The 21375-nt window shown below is 40.8% G+C and overlaps 1 protein-coding gene across 2 annotated transcripts in view; it reads right to left on the bottom strand.

Annotated features, from left to right (window-relative positions):
- SMAP1 (small ArfGAP 1) overlaps positions 1-21375 on the bottom strand; it is a 204726-nt gene that overhangs the window by 117038 nt on the left and 66313 nt on the right. The window contains exon 5 of one of the 2 annotated variants that reach the window (XM_019537615.1): positions 2823-2900. The exons of the other annotated variant lie outside the window; for it this stretch is intronic. Coding sequence (XP_019393160.1) covers positions 2823-2900 — 78 coding nt within the window. The remainder of the gene's footprint in view (positions 1-2822; positions 2901-21375) is intronic. 2 annotated transcript variants of the gene reach the window in all.

Here is a 21375-nt window from a genome sequence, read left to right as displayed (position 1 = left end):
CATACATTTTAAGGAGGCCACATCTACATGTTCATTAATGTGTTTTTGGTAATGCGCATTAAATTTAATGCCTCCATTGTGAGATACTAGGAAAAAAAAGCACACTGGCCTATTTTAATGCACATTTGTGAAAAGCAGAGTTTTTTGTGGATTCTTTAGTGTGCATTAAAATAGGCTAATGCACATTAAAGCACACATATGCACCCACAGAGAACATTAAGGATCCATCTTTAGAGACATTTCAAGTCCTCCTGGCAGGATGACTTTGCATGGTATATGCAGATAAATTACTGCTTCATATAAAACTCTGCTCTTCTATTGCTCAGTTCGTAAATACTGGAATCACTTGTGGTTAGGTGATCAAAGTTGGAAGTGCCAGTCTTCACTGCCATTTTTACTACCCTATCCTTAGATGGGAGACCAGTACCCTGGGCTTCAATGCAATACCTCTCACTTCCTCTCAAGTGACCCACATGGAATGCTAAGCCAGATGCAACTTGGCCTGTATCCTTGGAGTTGTGGGTCCTAGAAGAAAGAAGTCCAGCTACTGAATATTTTCCCAGCACATGGTGGTGTCTATCAGTGAGAATACAAATCTCAGTGTAGTTTAGGCTAGATATCAGGAGGCGCTACTTCATGGTCAGGGCAGGTAGGATCTGGAACCAACTTCCAAGAGAAGTGGTGCTGGCTTCTACACTGGGGGTCTTTAAGAGGAGGCTAGGTGAACACCTTGCTGGGGTCGTTTGATCCCAGTAGTCTTTCCTGCCGTGGCAGGGGGTCGGACTCTATTTGCTCAGGTCCCTTCTGACCCTACTAACTATGAAACTAAGTCTGTCACAGGAAGTGTAGGATTTGGACCTTGACTATTTAGAATCCAGTATAGCAAACCCCTCATTTCCACTATACACAAAGGTCCTTATTTATTGATTTTTTATGGGTTAGAATTAAGTTTCTTCACCAAATTATTAAACATGGAATAAGTATAAACCGCTAAAAATGTAGCAAGTCTGATACTTGCTGGGGTCCAGCTCAATGCCAAGAATAGTAAGAAGGGAACTGAGGTTAACAGGTTGCTCCAGTCTTTGTCCTTGCAGGGTCGTACAAGACACATGCATGACTCAGACACTACTGTATAAAAGAACACAGCCTCAAGCAATGAAGTGCACACACTTCTACAGTGGGATCCCACACTGACACACACAAAGAATATTCTACATTTACATGCATCAAGCTGTAAAATGTATTCTGTGATGTTGCATTATTTCACATGTACAATAATACAATCAAGAGTAACACATTTGCAGAAAAGGGAAGAATTAAGGCTTTGCACATAAAATTCAGCCTTATCACAGTTCTGGTTGTTCACTGAATTATTAATGTAGTCCAATTAAAGTAGTTCTTCTATGGAAATCTTTATTTATTCTTCACACTTTACAAGGCCAATACGCACGTTTATAGGTTTTCCAAACGCAATCAAATCAAAACAAATTTAATTCAAAACAAGTAAAAAGATTTCTCAATACTACTAACATGTCAAACTTCAACCTCAGCCATTTTTTTCAACAAATAGACAAAAATATTGCCAAGACACTACATTATTGTAGTGAAATTTCTACTCCTGCTTTCCTTGGGGTCAAAACCTGCTGTTTGTCAAGTTTTACTCAAAAATTCACCAATGGGAAACAACAAGGTAAATTTTTTAAGAGTTTCAGAAAGCTTTAAAGGTCAAATAATAAATTAGAAGAACAGTTAGGCAAACTTTACTAAAATAGGTGCTCCTATTTCTGATGCAGTATAAAATATGTGCAATACATGTTTTGAAATTACATTCATTAGGCAATTGTGGCTTGTTTCATGTGGGTACAAAGAAAAAAATTCAAACAGTACTTAGGACTGAATGTGCCATAATTAAAGGTGGTTATATTTACTACCTAAGTTTTTGTGTCCTAATTTACTATAAAGCACTTTATAAGTATGAAACATTTCATTCTTTGGTTGTGTAATTATTCTATATGTCTGAACTCAAAACAAAAATTCCAAATGAGTGCCTAAAGCTGGGTACGCAAGTGTGGGTTTAAAAAAAAATACATTTACTATAAAATATGGATATTACCGTAAGTCTTAGGCATGAGTAGCGATGCCTTGCATGCCATCCATATTTGGTTATGGTATCCAAAAGGCCAGCAGAAATGCTTCTTTTAAATGTCTGAACTACAACATACTAGACTACTATCTTTTCAGTGCAATTCTCTTCCCATTACTATAAAGGAAATGCAAAAGGAAGATAACCTATAAATTGGTAAAATCTCCACCAAATGGCTCTGTTAAACCACCCCATGGCCTGTTAAACCAGCTATATACTTTGGCTGGAATGATTTTGCCCCTACAAATCCTGGAGAAGTTTTAGCAATCCTGTTATACTGAAGAGCAGAGGCTTATCAAAACACTGTTCTTAATGAAAAGAATAATAAAGGAATCAAACTTGTGTCTCTGAGCATGGAAGTATTTACATGGTTTTGCAACACTAAGACAGCAGCATAACCTTGAACATAAAGGTATCAATCCAAATAAGTATAATAAAGCCAAAACCCACAAAACTACACCTAGCTGGATCAGCTCTCTTCAGTTACACAAGTCAATGAAGCAGGGTGCAGAAAGCTTGTTTTAAATGCCCAAAGCTCTTCTAATGAAGCCAATTAAGACACTATGCTAGAACGCAAATAAATTTTATATTCTAGATTAAATTAAATACACAAATATTCTGTGCACTAGATCAAAATATGTTGTCTGACAGAATGGTGTTATACTAGAAAAAGAGATACCTCCAATTTGCTCTTTTCAGCAGCAGCTTGCAGAGAAGGAGAGGATGCCAAAGGCTGAGCAGCATCAGAGGAGGACATCTGTACAAAGCAGATGAAAGGGATGGATGAGAAGGAAACCAAGGCAGATGATCAGAATTAACAGGCTACAGATAAAGCACAGAAATATTATGATTTAATCTTCTTCCAAGATGCAGAAACACTTTTTTTAAAAATCACTTAATATAGAGAAAACAAAGCAGAAGAGAAAGCATTTGCATTTTAGACTTATGAATTTGATTAATGCAATTTCCAAAGGAAGAGAGATTTGTCAGGTAACAGTGAATGATTTATGATGAAATTCACTAGAATATAAAATAAGAAAATGAACCCGGATAAGATCACATCACAGGCATGAGAAAAATAATTAGGTTTTATCCATTGTTCAGTTTTATCCAATGTGACTGTTGAAATATTAATGTCCTGAAGCACGAAGGCACACTGTCCCATGGGGAGGGGAGAGAAGAGAGTGCCTTTGTTCTTGTTCACTGTAACAGAATATTTATATTAAGAATGAAGCAAAATAACTCTGAAAGTTATACATTAATTAAAGTTCTAATGAACTGTTCTATATTGAAGAACATACTGAATGCTAGAAAATGATGCATGTTAACACATAAAGGCAGCATTTTAGCAGTAAACTGGCAGGCCTACTGCAAAGCAAGATATACGATTTTCTAGAAATCAGTACACAGGCAATTTTAGCATCACTGTACTTTAGAATTATCCAAAGGTATTTTGAAACAATTATATATGCATTAGATGCAATTTATACATGAAAATGGGATTCTCTAGACTCATGTTCATACTTTGTCCTACCCTATTTCTTTATGCATACTTGATCACTTTAATGAAAACATCATCTTTCTATTCCCTTTACTACAAAAATGAAACTAAAATATTTTTACAAAAAGCATAGTAGATCTTCTGAGCTATTAGAATGACATTGCTCAGCTGCCCTATAATCATTGTCACCACCAAAGGAAAAATTAAACATAAGTGGAGCTGTAGCAGCACAGAGAATCATAGTATCAAAAAAAACAAGTACTTAAAAAAATTAAAAGTAGTAAGAATGTGTTGTTTATGTAAGCCTGGGCACTGGCTTCTTAAAACATAACCAATACCTACATAAAATGTTCATGCCTTACATATTCTACATTTGTTATACCAGAATCAACTAGTAATACTGTAGTTAACATGAATACGTTAACTATAGATAACTGGTTTCAGTGCACAGAGGTTCAGGAAGTATGCTGTGGTCTGCAAGTTAGTTCCCAAGGTTCCAGGAAGGAAGAAATTCCTACCCCTCCGATACCCCTTTTTATATAATAAGCAATTTCAGGAAGTTTTGCACTACATTTAACTTGTATGATTAAGACTTACATAGCTAGTTATCATTCAGTACTTTTCTGTTATTTAATTGTTTTTGAAGCTATCCACTTTTACCATAAAGCTACCAAATAAAATCTTTCTGATATTGTATCATTTAATCTTATTTTTATGACACAATTGGTGTGGAAACAGTCAGCATTTTGACATTACAACCTGAACTGCTAAGAAAAGAGGATCTTTCATAACAGCTCTGTTTGAGCTTTAAATGATCTGGTAATTAATCCTATTTATAATTCAGGCACTCATGTTTTCAGTCATGATGTTCCACCAGAATTTGCTATCATGATTAACGGCTTATTCCAACTTTTCTTTTTTTGATTCCTGTAACAAAGAATTATTAACGTGTACTCCCTTTATATGTTAAGCCAAGAAATGATATGGGCTAGGTTACTGAAGTAACTAAACCAGAAGCTTTAAGTTCGCAAATAATTCATTAAATATATCATAGTAGTTATCAAAGAACATAATAAGTTTAAGACCCTAGAGGATTAGCAAGGCTAAAGCATGCCAGTTTCTGTAGCCAAAGGCATATATGCCTTATATATAATGGTGATAGCATGACAGTCAACCACCACCGACTCCCCCCTGTTCAAATTGCCAAGTACCCATTTACAGAAGGGTAATGACTTTTGCCATGAGTCCAGAGTAGGGATTCAAACTCTTACCTCTGGAGTTGCAGCAACACATCTTAACCACTCTGCCATCATGCCCCATGTAACTGTAATCAACCACAGCAAAGGATAATAATTTTGGGAACATGATAATCCAGTGGTCTCCAAACTTTTTTGATCATGCACCCCCACCTATATAAACAGAAGTTCTAATCTATAAAATAATTTTTGCAGCATCAGCAGTTCACACCTTTCAGAAGTCTGGTTCATTATTTGTATACCATCTATTGGAACTAAGATACCATCTGTCAATAGGCCAAGTTCCATAGCTATATAACTGATGTAATAAAAATTCTGAGCTGAAGTAGAGTCCCGTGCATTTGGAGTATTAAAAGGTATTTGAGTCCTTAGTTACCAATTCATTTTTTACTAATTTTAAGAACTTATTTCCAGGCTTGAGGAACATCAAGATTACCTCAAGTGGTCAGACACTTATAAGATTATTTGGGAGGTTTTTTTCATCTTTATTAAAAACTCTGTCAGCTTTGAACCATTCTTGAGATTGTGTAGCTGATCAAAAAGTTACTTGATGTTCAACATCAACATATCAAGGAAATAGCTTCTATACTTTTGTGTGCCTCTGCATTGCTCAAAAGGTATCCCTTGGTTTTGACAACTGCAAGAGGTAGACAGAGCCCTGAGCAGTAGACTGAGCTAGCCTCGGCAGTGGACAGTCTACATGAGATGGCACGTAACTGGGGCTAATATGCAGTACTTCTGTACACAACAAATTGGCCTACAGCTATCTCTGGGTTGTCATGGCTCTACTGCATCAAGTACCTAGACTAGCATGCTAAAGACAACTCTGTATACCTGTGTTGCACCATAGCCTGCAGTGCAGACAAGCTGTTCATTGTGGGGAAATATAAAAAAAATATGTCCCTCCACATGATTTCAATAACTAAATGCATTTGAAAGCCAATACTATACTCTTATTTAAAACTGTATATACAGATTGTAGTTAAAAATATTTTTTTTAGTTTATGGAAGGCATGAGTTTGAGACATCCCACTAGAGTGAGAAATTCTGTGTAGTTTTTGGCATAACAAGTGCCACTAATTGTGTACAACTGACTCCAGCTCCATGCAACCGTATTGTTTTCATTCTGACACAATACTATTGGACATCAGATGCTTTATTAGCTCTACTGAAGGAGGAAGAGAATGCTAAATTTATTCTACCTTCCAGGTCACATCAGCCACCTATGGCAGATGCATGCATCTTTTTAGTCTAGAATAAGGAAAACTTTTAGATGTAGGAGCCATAAAATTGCCTTCATAGCACAAAGTCCACCTGTATGTTAAGTGTCTTTAAGGTAGTCCAAACCATCTACCCAATGTTACAATCTTGGTAACCTTCAGTCTCTGATTAACCTTCTAAGAAGTGTTATTAAGAAGGTTTAAATCCTTTGATAAATGTTTTAAATTTTAATTTCTTCATCTAGGTTCTATCTGAGATGTATCAGCTGCCACTTGTTGGAATTATTTCTGAACAAAGTATACAAGGGAAATAAAGCAAAATCACTTATTAGACTTCCACTAGAATGGAAGCATGACTTCCGCAAAAATAAAGCAAAAAAAGTTTAAACCCAGCAAGCCTCTTATTAAAAACATCGATCTTTATGATCAAGTGGTATCTAGATAATACATACAGTAAACACTTCAATTTAAAAAGTTATTGAACTATGGATGGACCATGTCATAAGAAAACAGAACTTTAGTTGAAAAAAATGTTTTAACCATACAAATAGGAAATGAACCAAGCACCAGGGTGCCCTCAAGTGGCCATTTTATACATGCACAGTCAATTAACAGGAAACAAATTTGGAAAGGTACTTAAATAGGAAAAATAAGAGTTCATAATGACAGATGAAGGCTAGTAAATAATTATATACCACATTTTTTTCTTTTGCCAAGTAATGCTCGGCTCAGACTTAAGATTTACATTAATAAACAAATGAAAAATCTGCACCCCTAAGATTTTTTGTTTTGGGTTTTGGTTTTTTTTTTTTTTAAAACAGTAGCCCCTAGAGATCCCAGTTAGGACAATAGTACACTTGTATCTCTACAATTAAAAAAAACAAATTACTTATAACATATAACATATAAACTTTTTTAAATTAAAAAAAAAATGCAGCTAGAGCGAAGATATTCAGTTTTTAGAGTAAAACTGTATGACTTATGGAAAAAAGCCATTTTTGTGGTTTTTCAGTACTTTACATTAAATTTTATTCTGCCTCCAAAATGTACTTCCCCCCCTCATTTTATGACAAAAATCATTCAAGAATCTAGAAGACTAGAAACTTTTCCAAATTTGAATGCAAACCAAGTTGGATGATCAACTAAAAGGTTAAAAAAATATTTTATATAAACCACCTGATAGATGCCAGAAAGATGTGGGATCTATAAAAATAATCACTATACAAAATTCTGAGGATATACATCTGACCCAAAAAAGTTAGTCAAAATAGACCCCCCACCTACAAGTGCCTGAAAGTCAGTAATTTATTTTACAACTATTTAACTCCCCTCTCAATGACATTCCAGCCAACATCAGAATCAAGTATGGTATTTTGATTAAGGCACTGGATTACCGTATTTTCTTGTATGCAGCATACCCCAAAATAAGACCTGCATCTGGCTTCTGAAAGTCCAAACGAAGAAAAAGATTCTCTCTTGAAAATACTGGTAAAGTAACAGTAAGTAGTACCAGCTTCTTCAGCAGAAGCCTCTACCCAGGACAAAGGAGAAAGTATCCACAGCCAGCAGTTAGGCCACCCCCACATGCAGCACTGCAGCATTACTTTTGCTTTCTCCCAGCAGAAGCTGCTATCACCATATTTCCTCATTTATAATGTGGACCAGAATTTCCAGCAGCTGAACTTTGGAAAAATGTGTTCTATGCATGAAAGTATGGTAATATAGGAATGTCACTAAATTAAACTTTGTATGAACATGGGCATAAACTGCTTCATTTTTTGCGTTTCACTTCCCCACTTACCTACATTCTTCTTAAAGTCTGGAGCTCAGAAGCTGGGCAAGTCAGAGAAGATCCAGAGGAGAGTGTCAAAAGATGATAAACAGTTTAGAAGGCAAACTATGTGTGGAAAAAGTTGAAAGAGCCAGGTAGATTTAGCTTGGGAAGGAGATTAAAGGAGGGTTACAATAGCAGTTTTCAAATGTCTTAAAGGATACCATAAAGAAGAGGGACAACAAGTTTCCTCCCTTGCTAGAGAATGCAGGATACTAAGCATTGGTTTTAACATGCAACAAAACAGAATTAGATCAGATGATGTTATTGTTAGAACAGCAAGGCAGTGGAATAAAAATTGCTAGAGGTATACCAATACATCATAGATTCATAGATTTTTAGCGGCTGGAAGGTGCCTTGCAATATCATTTGGTCCAGCACCCCTGCACTAGGCAGGCAAGACAAGTGACCCCAGCAAGGTGATTGTCCAATCTCCCCTTGAACATTTCCAGGGTAGGTGACTGCACCACCTCTAGAGGGAGTTTGTTCCATAATCTAGACAACCAGACTGTGAAGGAGTTTTTCCTAGAATTGAGCCTGAAGTGAAGTGGTCTTCCAGGCATTTGTATCCATTACTCCTGGTCTTCCCCATGGGTGTCCTCATTCACCAAGCTCCTGATGTAACGATAAACTGCTACCAAGTTCCCTCTCAGCCTTCTCTTTTTTAGGCTGAAAAGGCCCAAGTCCCTCAGCCTGTCTTCATATGGTCTGCCTTGAAAGTCTCTGATCATATAGGTGGCTCTTCTCTGGACCCTCTCAAGTTTTTCCACATCCTTGTTGAAGTGCAGTGCCCAGAACTGGATGCAGTACTCCAACTGCAGTCTCACTAGTGCTGAGTACAGTGGAAGAATCACTTCCTTGGTTTTACATAAGATCCACTGGTTGATACATACCAGAGTGTTATTTGCCCTGCTGGCTACAATACCGCACCAACAGGTCATGCTCATGAGATGGTCAACTATTACCCCTTTCGGCCATGGTGCAAGTCAAATTGTTGCCACCGAGCCTGTAGGTATGTTGGGGATTATTTGCCCCCAGATGGAGCACTTGACACTTCTCCGTGTTAAACCTCATCTGGATCCGACGAGGTTCAACACCTCCACCTCTCCAGTCTGTCCAGTTCTGCCTGTATCTGCAGCCTATCTGCAGGTGTAACCATGCTCCACTGTAACGTGGTGCCGTCCACAAGCTAGGCCAGTGAGCTCTTTACCCTCATATCCTAATCAATGATAAAGATGTTGAAAAGCACCGGAACAAGCATGGACCCCTAAGGGACACAGTGGGCCACTTCTCGCCAGTATGAAACAGATCAGTTCATAAGAACTCTGGGTTCTACCTCGCAGCCTGTTTCCCACCCACTGAACCATTGAGCAGTTGAGTCCACAAACTTCCAATTTTCCCACAAGGATACCATAGGATATTAAATCGAAGGCCCTTCTGGAAGTCTAGGTATATAAACTTTGACCTTTCCCACATCCAGGTGGCGAGAAAGAGATTGGGAAGACAGGACCTGCCTGTGACAAAGCCATGCTGGCTGCCATTGAGAATCCTACCCTCTACGAGTGAGTCGCACAGACTCCTTGATGAGTTTTTCTAGGATTTTCCCTGAAATAGAAGTTAGGCTGACTGGCTTATAATTGCCTGGGTCCTCTCTCTTCCCCTTCTTGAAAATGGGCACAATGTTGGCCCTCTTTCAATCCTCAGGGATCTCCCCAGAGTGCCACAATTTTTTAAGATTTGCCAGGGGTCCCACAATGACCTCAACCATCCTCTCGGGCACTCAAATTCAGTTCATCCAGTCCTGCTGACTTATAAAAACGTGTAGCTTTTTTAGTTGGTTACGTGCCAGCTGAGCATCAACAGTGGGAAGGTTGTCATTCCCACCATGCCCCACGTGAACCTTATTTTGCATGTTTTTCCCCTTGGTCCACTGAAAAACGGAAGCAAAGTGGGCATTCAGGAATTCGGTTTTCTCCTGGGTGTCAGTTACCAGCTGTCCTGAGGTGTTCAGCAGGGGCCCCATGCTTCCATTTGTCTTCCTTCTGCTCCCCACATAGCTAAAGAAGGACTTCCTATTGTCTTTGACTCCTGTTCCTAACTTGAATCCAGTCACTACCTTAGCTTTCCTAATCTTCTCCCTACACACGTGGGCCACTGTGGTATAGTTCAGAGGCTCTCAAACTGTGGGCCATGACTCCCCGGCAACTTAAAAGAGGGTTGCAAATTCTCCCCCCCCCCCCCCCGAGAAGTGGTGGCATGGAGATGCTGCTGTCAAGCACTGTGCTGCACGCTACCTCCCCACACCCAAATTTGGCTGGCTGGCTGGCAGGGACCCTCCTGCCCCCCAGCTCATTGACGGCCAGACTTCGGTGTGAGAAAGTGGCTCACAGCAGCACAGAGTGCTCGATGGCAGGGGTGACCTTGCCCCCTGTGCCACCGCTTCTAGGGAGGGAAGAGAAGTTTGCAACCCCTTGTCACAGTATCAAAAAGTTGGAGAACATCTGGTATAGTCCAGATTAGGACTGTCCCTAGCTTCCATTGTGTTTATGCCTCTTCTTTTTCAACAGGACCATGATATCCCTATTGAGCCAAGAGGGCTTGAGAGCCCTTCTGCTGCCTTTCCTCTGCATGGGAATGGTCTTCTTTTGTCCTTCGAGGATTGTGTCCTTGAGGAAAGACCAGTCATCACATACCCCATTCACCTCAAGTCCCTAGTCCTACATTGCCTCCCCTACTAATGCCCTGAGCCAGTTCAAGTTAGTATTTTTTAAGTACAGGACTTCAATCCTGCTAATTGGTCTACCTTGCAGCAGACAGCGACCACAATCTCATGGTTGCTGTCACCCAGGCTACCCTTAAATGTTCAAGTTGCTCAACCAAATCGTCTCCTTTGGCCAAGACCAAGTCTAGGAGACTGTTGGGGAGGGGCACAGGATGGAGCCGTGTGCAGGGAGAAGGGGCAGCATGGGGGGTGCCCCCAGATAGCAGCTATCCCCTCCCCCCGCAGTGGCCAAGGCAAATTTTGGAGTGGCTGCAATCACCACCCCCCTCTACCCATAGCCCTGCTCCCAGCACCGTTGCTGCCCACCCTGAGTGCAGCCCAGCTCAACACCATTGCCGGGAAGAGCTTGGTGGTGGCCCCAGCCCAGAGGCAGCCCACACTTGCCCCATGTGCAGATCCGGGGGCACATGCCCCCCCCCCCCCCCCCAGGATGTGTGCAGCAGTGGGAGCTGCCTCCCCACACCACGGGCTGATCACAGCTGTCCTGTGCCCTGCCCCAGCTGTGTAGAACCTGCCCCACTCCCACTCACTGTGGGGGCCTTGATCTGCCCCCCTCACACCTGTCCCCACTTCAACTCTCCTCCTCCCTCACCCCCAACAGACATATCAGCCAGATGCTGCTCTCCAAGCTGCCTGGCTGCATATCGGTTATCAAACTGGTATCGGATGATATTGGCGCCTTAAAAATCTGTCATTGGTATTGGCCCCCAAAAATCTCTATCGGTGCACCCCTAAAAGTTGTAGGTGTTGCATGATTGTTGGGCTCAAGCATCAGATCCCAGTCATACCACACCATAGTGCTGGCACAGGGGAAGCCCAAGATCATGATCCTGGGCTCCTCCTGAACAAGCAATCTTCATTGTTGTGGCTGGGAAGCCCATCATGGGCTGGGAATTGACAGCGCCTCCAGCCACAGGGTAGCCCCTCTATGCTGAAGCTAGAAGTTCTAATCACTGACAGGGTTTCCTGCCACAGAGGGCTCAGCATGCTTCTCCGGCTGGGACCCATGATCATTTGGCCAGTATTTCCAGTTTGTGGAGTACCCTGTCCAGTTCAGGCAAGGTTGCTTTGTGATAGTGTGCGCCATTGGCTGGGAGCACTGGTCACACATTTAAAGACATGATAGGAACAAGTTGTAGTTATTACACATATACACTGTGTAATAACTTTGTTGCTTATTCCTCAGTTTATCATGACATTAACTGAATGAGCATGTGGCCAGATCACTACTTCAGACATGATTAACCAGTTAATCCAATACCATGCATCAGAAGCCTAAAAGAGCGTTTTCCCCCATGGCTTGAGCTTTCCCAAGCTGAACCATAAAGTCAGGGGAAATAAGTTTTTGTTTGCTTGTTTGTTTGAAGGTGGCATTTTGTTTGGTTTTTTGTGATGAACATTAGCTCCTGAATTAAGACACATGTTGCTGAAACATTCTTCTGCAGATATAATGACCTTACAACCTTTGGAAAACTTTGTTAAATCAAGAAGCAGGCTCCAAAGATGAGATCAGAGTATTCCAGGTTGGCTTCTTTATTTGGGACACAGAGTTCAGTATTGTTTCTCAAGAAACACTCTGACAATAAATGCCCTGGCTCAGCACTGGGAAGACAGACTTATTGATTTCCCTCCAACTGTGGTTTTCTTCCTCAAAAAAAATCTAGTTCTTTATAAAATACAAAGTAATAGGGGGGAAAATATATTCACATACTTCTTGGAAAATCTGCAACTTTCCATCAACCCCATTTACAATAACCAAGAGTAACCCACCATCAACAAAAGAAAGTTAAGTTTTTAGACTGAATCCTTTCCATTCCCTCAGAGCTAAACAAATATTCTTGTAACACGCAGCCAGATAAAAGCTGTTTTCTGCACTACAGAAGAATTCATACTCAAACCTAAAATTGCCTTAGAACATGAAATGGTTACTCCCTAGTTTTGTACCAACTCCTCTCAAGCACTGGCATTCACTTTATTCAGGAAAGAATCAGAATTTCTTCTTTATCAAACCTAACTAAGGTCTCAAAAATTCTATTGCATACACACAAAAAACACGCGTGATAATGGAAAATGGTTTGATTACTCACTCGCTCTCTCTCTCGAGCAAGCGAGAGTGCGCACACGAGTAAACTGAACCACTTTCATTTTTACACAAGTTTTATTTACCATTACATTTTGTAGAGCACTTTAAGTTAATGAGACTTAAAAGTAAGGTTTAGACCTAAAACCTAATTATATGTGAAAATTGCATCCTTAGCATGTAACTTCTCTTTTCTTATGGACTAAAATAAAAATCACAGCTTTCATATGGTGATTGAATAAAACTGGTTTTATAGTAGTTATTAGTGATCATTAAATTGTTGAGCTCCTAAGAACGTGTGAATGTTTAAGTAGGGTAAGAAAGAGTAATGTTGTAGCCACAATGGTCCAGAAATCATGCAAGCAGCAAGGATTGCTTAGGGCGAGATCTTTCTATTGGATCAACTGTGTAGCGAGGGCAGTTGGATAAACTTTTGAATGCAAGACATTCTTCGTCCTGTCCCTGGACCATCCCTGAGATGCAGACGCAGACGCATATGAGTAGTCAAACAATTTTCACTATCATGTGTTATTAGCCTCTTTACAATATTTAGATATCTAACTTAAGGAACTTTGTGTTGATCTGACCAAGTAAACGAGCCTCTTTTGTAGCACTGATTTAATTGCTTCACACTGTCACAGCTCTCTAGATCAGAGTTTCAACTATCAGTGAGGTCTGAAACACTTACTTCTTTTATAGCTGTTTTATAGCTTCTTTTACTTCTTTACAGCTGTTGTATTACTAAGCTAGAAAGAACAAAAACTCATCTTTAGCAAACAAACTGAATTTACCGATTATGCACTACATGCAATGCAATTTACCTGCAAGGTTGTAGTATTACAAGGAAGACTTTGGGTTTCTTACCAAAGTTCCACTGGAAAGCTTTGGACGTTTCATAAGCCTCTCTCTCTGTAATGGCACTACCTTTTAAGTACCACAGAATGATGTAGCTATGCTAGTCCACAAAAAGTGAGAGATGCAAAGATTTAAGAGTGATACCTTTTACTGGACCAAATGTATAGCTGGGAGGGATATAAACAAGCTTCCTGGTATGAAGTACCCTTCCTCATCTCTCAGACCCGAGGACAGGATAGCTAAATTAGTGGGATATCAAGACTAATAAAAGGGGAGAAGGGCATTAATACCTTTCTAGTGAAGTAAATTGCACACTGATCAACAAGCATTTGCCAATGACCACTTCCCATCAATAGATGAGAACAAAAAAAAAGTGTCAACTCGTCTCCAGTGCTACAATCAACAGCCACTAGAATCCACAGATCCTTCACATCTGTATCCCAGACTGTGGTACAAATCTCACCAAATGGTCTCTCAGAAGCCATGTGGGTTAAAACAGACGAAATCTACACACCAGAACAAACAGGAAAAGCTAAAGGACAGAGACATACCACTGTGCAGGAGAACACTTTTCACAGAACAACCACTCAGTTTCTGGCCTCATTATCCTCATGTTCAAGGGAAAGTTGCAACATACCTTCAAAAGGTGAGCCTACAAACAAAAAATCATAATCTAGCTGGACATTAAGAACCAAGAAAACAATGACTTCATGACTCACCTACCTGATTCCTGTTAATCTTTTCACCCTGCATGTGTTTATGAGTCTTCCTTTTTAATCATCTTGATCTTCCATTAATATAGCTATGCATTCTTCTGCATTTTCCATCTCTATTACCTACTCTTGGTAATGCATCTCTCCTCCGATTTCATAGGACAGGATAGAACAATTTAAAATAGAACAAACATTAAACACTAACCTCCTGAGAAGACAGGGAACAAATCTACAAATAGGTTCTAAATGCCTAAGTGTTTAAAGCACAGAAGTTAAGTTTGTTGGCTGTAGTTGTGTTGGTCTAAGGACATAGGCAGACTAGGTTCCTTGGGTAGATGTGATCTTTTATTAGGCCAATTAAATAGCTGGAAAAATTGTTAAGTTTTTGTTTGTTTTTTTTCAAGCTTTTGGAGCACACGCACCCTTCTTCAGGCATAGGAAAAGTTTGCTGGTGTTTTGTGTACTCTCTCTAAGCAAACACAGAAGCTAGGCACTTAACTTTTTACATATCTGATATTGTATATATTGATCTAAGTCTTTGCTAAGTTAGAGGTATTTCAAGACTGTTATGCTTTCATTTAAATGACACAAAAACTCTTTTTTTTTGCTAGAAGTCCATGTGACTATGATGATATAACCTAAATACTACGGATTTTCAAGACATCTTTCATAATATATTGACAACCTTCCCATACAAGCCTAAATAAATTGGTCTGAAGCTAGTGGACCCCAAATCCAGTTTTATGGTACGTACAAGTACTGTCCATCAAATTAACTGCACCATATCCTACAAGATGATACATTTGCTATTCCTATTTATAAGAAAGAAGATAACTTGTGCAATATACCTGACTAAAAATTCTAAACATTCTGTAGATGTTAGAATTTAGAAGAGGATGCGTTTGGGATGTTATTCAAGATAAAAATCAATTGGGAAAGAAAAAATTTAAAAATTTACAAAAAAAAATTAAAATGTGAACCTGTTAGATTAGAAATGTATCCGTAATATATTGTAGTAGGCCTGGAGTCTTGCTGTAGCTGTGATGATCCAGGAAATATAGGAGAAGCAAGGGGTTTATTTTGGCAGCATCTTTTTATGGGACCAAGCATATCGTTGGGAGAGCGTGGACTTTTTCAGGTGCCGAGGGCCATTCTTCAAGTCTCGGAAAAAAGCAAGTGCAACTTAAACTGTGAACAGATATTTAGCTTAACAATGTAGTAGAAACAAAGTTTTATAAAATCAGAAGTCAAGCTATGCAAGGGGACTGGGTCATGGGTGGTCTGGCCATGTGGGTAGCCCACTAGAGGAGGGTCAGTGACAAGGGCAAAGTCTAAAAACACGGGCCAGATATACAGACCACTAAAACTGGTATCAATGAAGACAAGTTTGTCTTACCTGCTAATACAAAACTAAAAATTCATTATTTTATTAGTCTGTCAGGAGTCCCAACAGGCAACCCAGCCTGGGCTAACTGCTTAGTGAACCACACCTGCCTGGGGTTTCAAGTGGCAGCCCTAACCCACTTGTAACTCTAGCTGGGCACTCTTCTCACCTCGTCCCCCACCCCCCGCCCCATTTGTTGCTAGAAGAGCAGTCTACCCATTCAGTTGTGGCAACAGGCTTGAGCCCAGCCAACAGTTCCTGTTACATTTACCCCAGCACTTCATTGTACTTTCTGGTTTCCTGACCCTACCCGCTCTATTCCGAGACTCTGGCTTCTGGATTTTCCCTGGTATTTGGCAATTTGGCCTCTGCCTACTCAACTTTGACTCAATTTGTTATTTGGACCTTGCCCCAGAAGTCCTCTAAATCTGGAAACTTGGTATTTGATTCCTCACAGATTCACAGAAGCTAGGGTCAGAAGGGACCTCAACAGATCAAGTCTAACCCCCTGCCCTGGGCAAGAAAGAGTGTTGGGGTCATATGACCCAAGCTAGGTGCCTATCCAGCCTTCTCTGAAAGACCCACAAGGTAGGGGGGAGCACCACCTTCCTTGGAAGCCCATTCCAAATTTTGGCCACCCTTACCATGAGGAAGTTTCTCCTGATATCTAGCCTAAATCTGCTGTCAGTTTGTGACAATTGCTCCTTGTTACCTTAAGAGGCACCCTGGTGAACAGAACATTTCCAATCGTTTGCTGTGTCCCCCTAATGAATTTATAGGCGGCCACAAGATCACTTGTCAGCCTTCTCTTGTGGATGGCCCTGGATTAGGGCCAGTATTTTAGACTGCCATGGTTTAACCCTCCTCTGGCAATCTAACCACTAGGCCAGACCACCCACCACCAAGTATTCTTACATAGTCTGACTTCCAGTTTACACCATTTTTGTTTCCACCTTGCTGTTTGTCTGAGTTTTGCACCAGTTCTCATCTTGTTCCAAACTTAATCCAATACACCTAGGTTATGAGGATCTATGCATATGAGACCAAAGTACCCAAAGGAAACCTATGAAATTGGCAACAAGGACAAGTGAAATGTGACTGATGTGCAGTACCTGTAACAATAGAGATATTGTTAAAAAAAAAAACTAATACAGGAGTCAAAGATTTCTTAGGGTGATACCTTTTATTGGAACAACTGTAGTTAGGATACAGAGTTAGACAAGCTGTTGAATGCAAAACATTGTTCATCAGATCTTAGGGATGGTCCAGAAATTCGTCAGGGACATGACAAAGAATGTCTTCCATTCAAAAGCTTGTGAAACTACCCTAACTACACAGCTGATCCAATTAAAAGGATTCCATCCCAAGAAATCCTTGCCACTTGAGTAATTCTGGACCATCATGGCTACAACATCACTCTTACACTTTAATACATTCTTAGGAGTTCCATAATTTAATGATCACTACTGTAAGAAGTTTTATTCATTCACAATATGAAAACTATGATTTTATTCTAGTCCATAAGAAAAATCAATTTGCATACTAAGAATGCCATTTTCACAAATAATTAGGTTACGGTTCTAAACTTTACTTTTAACTGCCATTAACTTAAGCAGTGATTTAAGAACTGTAATAGCTTGAAACTGGAATTTAAATGCAAAGTTAAATAAAATGAAGTTGGTCTCTATTAAAATAAATAGCTCAGAAACATTAATAATACTTTAGACAAAACTGAGCATGACTACTTTGGGTGACATTAAGGCAAAGTTTTAATTTTAAAGAAGTAGCTATTTTCTTTTCTGGGTACAAACAGAAAACAAGAAGTGGTAAGCACATGCTCAACTGGATCCAGCTGTCAAGTAATTTTGGAAAGCAGTCTTTTGGACTTCAGATGGAACATAATAGATAATCTATTAAAGGATGAAAATGGAAAGAAAACCAGGAAATCCATCAGTATTCATTTAGACTGCTTCAGTCTAGTTCTCTGACCCCCATGCCAAAAGTTACTCTCAATTACTTTTACCCACAATAAAGCATTTTTTTAAATCAACATGTAATCGAGGAGGGAAAACTGCATACTCTGATAATCTCTCTTGTACTACTTGACTGATTCAGGAAATATGGAAATCCCACTTAGGTCAAAAGAACATCCCTTCATGACACACTTGAACGCTTGTGGCTGAGCCTGGCTGCTCTGCATCAAGATGGTCCCTGGTACAAAACAAAGCAGCCTTTAGATAGGGGTGGGCAAAGTCTGACCTGCGAGCCAGATTGCACCCAGGGCAGACTTCATTTCCTAGCAGCCCTGGCACCTGGCCAGTCTCCATCGAGTGCGGGCTGCAGAACTGGGGCTGTCCTGGCCCAGCCCAACCCCACACTGTTTCCATGGAGACCAGCCAGGAGCAGCATGGGCTGAGCATGCAGCCAGGTGGTGATCTGCTCTGGGGTTGGAGCCAGGATTGTGTGGCAGTGACAGTGTGGGCTGAAGCCAGAGCAGAGCCACAGTCAGCTGCCCGCGCAGTCCAGTAATGAACGCAGGTTCCACGGGCAGGGGCATGCAGGCAGATTACCTCACCGCAAGATCCCGGCCATGGTCCAGCTCCCCACCTGACCGTGTGCCCTGCCCATGCTGCTCTTAGCCGGTCTCTGTGGAGATGACAGGAGTGCAGGGATGTGTGACAGTGCAGTGTGAGGTGGGGCCAGGCTGATCCCAGCCAGGGCACAGCCCCAGTTCTGCAGCTCTGTGCCATCATGACCCCAGGGTCTCCATGGATACTGGCTGGGAACCAGGGCTGCTGGGAAATGTAGTCCAGCCACCAGCCATATCCACCACTTTCCCCACCCCTGCTTTAGAGCATTCTAAACAGCTGCAAGTTCACAGGCGTAACCGATGTTCCAGTCACAACCACCACTCTCACTACAAGGATAGGGAGAGGGAGCAGTCTGCATTAAGGAATTACAGGGTCCAAGCAACCCCCCAAAGTAATGAGGAAAGCCAGCTTTCAGTCAGCTTGACACCAACTGTGGAGTACAAATCTACCAGAGCACAAAGATCCAGGCTTCTGTTAGTCTAATGTTTAATAGCTGCAATTCAAAAGAAGCTATAGCAAGTCATTTAATAGTGAGATTGCAGAATTATTGTTCTAAATCTGTCCTGCTCTCCAACAGTGCTACATTTGGTTTCTTTACTGATGCATGCTTTAATTCTATTTGCTTTTAATGAACATTTTACAATACAATGAACACAAACTGCTCTTAATCAAGTTATCATCCGACTCCTACAACTCTAGCAAAAGATACTACCCCAATACCTCAAGCAACTTATTAAACCAGACTGGAATTTGTTAAGCAAGATTGTTTGAATGAGCCAATAAAATAAAAAATAACTTGCGTCAGAAGCCAAGAACTACAAGCTGCAGGTAACTCACCTCCCTATCATTCTGCCCAACCTGTCTTACGTATTCCAGAAAAATATCTACCTTTAAACCAATGAAATTTCAACGTAATTGTGCACATCAGTGTGAGCAACATACAGTTTGTGCGCCAAATCCATTCAATAAAACCAATGGATCCAGCCACCAGTGCCAATGGCCTCTGCCTGTTCCTGTGCCCATGGCAGGGCCAGGCAGCGGCTGAAATCTATACCCATACCAACGCCACCTCCCCCAGCCCCTGTTCCCTGGCTGCAGTGTCATGCAGGCATAGCTTCTGGCTGACGAGGAGTTAACTCCTGCTTCCCAGCTGTGGCACAAATGGCTGCAAGGAGGCTACAGCTTCCAGTCACTGGGTCCCAGCACACCTTCCTTTCAACAGAAAGCTGTACCTATACTCAAGTCAGGGAAGCAGGTGGCTGGGGAAAGCAGCTGTAGAGCGAGCATAACGTAGCTGCCTGGCCCCGGGGTGAGCACAAGCAAAGCCTCCCACCACTGAAGGAACTCCACCGATGTCAAAGTACATCCAGGTTGTTCCAGCCAGCTGCTTCTTAAAAGCTATTGGCCACTGCTGTATGTGGCTAAACACAGGGTGTCTCTCTCTCAAAGATCTTGCAAATCTAATTGCTTTCAACTCAGAGGGATTTGACAAAAATCATGCTAATAGGAAAGAGCCATATGCATCTTAACTACAGAAGAGGCCATATTTCTCTCATATATACCACACACCTTCCCCTCTGCAGAAATCAGCACCCCCAAAATTAAACTGTGTGGATTAAGCAGGGAAAAGCTGATAGTTTACTGGGATAAAATCCCCCTGCTTTGAGTCCTGCTCCACAGACAAGGAGCTGTTGTATTATTACTACGTCAGCTGAGGGAGTCAATTGACTTAACAACTCATTGTTCTTTACTCCAGGAGATGTTAACAATCTTCTCTTTTTTAACCATCTTAATATTACACTAATCAAGCCAACATTTTTTAGGGCGAGTTTGCTGTCTGGTAGTTGCTACTCATCCCCCTCATTGCACAGCTTTGGAGAGAGTCTCTTTTCAAAAGCACATTTGTCTCCCTAGCAGTTGCTACAGATGGATCAGTAACAAATGTTTCAGCTTTAATTAAAAGCAGAAAAAGGAGAGCAAGTCAACTAAAAATTAGGCTTTATCCCTGGTCCATTCTGCTATCACTATGGGGGGGAAAAAATCTTCATTTTGCCTTTCGGAAACAATATGCATATGATATTTTGGGGGTAGGTAACATATGAGAAAGTATGGTATTTGGACCTCTCCATAATGCTGAAATCCATCCTTAAAGCTGGAATCAACTTTAGCCTACACTTGTAAAAATTGGCAAGCAAACTCCAACCCTTATTGTTGAAGGATATATTCAAATCTACCCCAAACCAATAAAAGTTAAGATGGAAAGGACACATTTGTGCAAGTTCTCTACTTCACCATATTGCTTAAAACACCATCAGCACATCTAAACCTTCATAAAGGCTTTCCATCTCTAACAGACCCCTAAAAAGCAGTGCATGCTCCAACTTCAGACACCTGTACAGTAGCCTCAAATTATTTTATATGCTACTTAAAGAGATCAACCAGCTGTACTTTTAATATATTCCATGCATTGGGAGCTTAACTGTCATCAACACTACTGAGGTATTGCCAGCCTTGGCCATTTTCAAGTGACCAAGGCTAAGCTGCAAAAGTGTACGTAAGCAGGAGGCTCAAAGCTTGCTGAGTAAATGTAAAGTGAACCTATGAAATGTGACAGCTAGCTGGGTCAGCAGTGAGATTTAATTAAACAAACAGAGCCTAAAAGGAGACATCATAAGGAAAGATCATAGATTATGTAACAAGCAGCCCCTTCTTCCCTGCACCCCCTCATTTTGTGCATTCCTTTTTCCTTCTGAGTACTAGTATAGACCTAGCACACTCATTGCAGGGGAGTGGCAAAGCTCAGAGCAAGCCAGAAAGCTGAAGTGGCTTTCTGTAAGAGAAAGCTACAAACTACATCTACATATCAATTGAGCTAAGTGTCACTACAGAAAACAGAAGAACTAAAATATCCATTTCAAAACAGGATGCACTTCAACACTGACAAGTGCAGGGTGCTGCACTTGGGCAGTAGTAACCAGCAGCACACTTATAAGATGGGAAACTCCCTTCTTGAGAGCAC

Source organism: Crocodylus porosus, unplaced genomic scaffold (assembly GCF_001723895.1).
Source record: "Crocodylus porosus isolate Cpor-Errol unplaced genomic scaffold, CroPor_comp1, whole genome shotgun sequence".
In the NCBI taxonomy this organism is placed as follows: Eukaryota; Metazoa; Chordata; order Crocodylia; family Crocodylidae; genus Crocodylus; species Crocodylus porosus.
The sequence above is the reverse complement of the archived record's forward strand: the minus strand, read 5'-3'. Positions and strand labels throughout refer to the sequence as shown.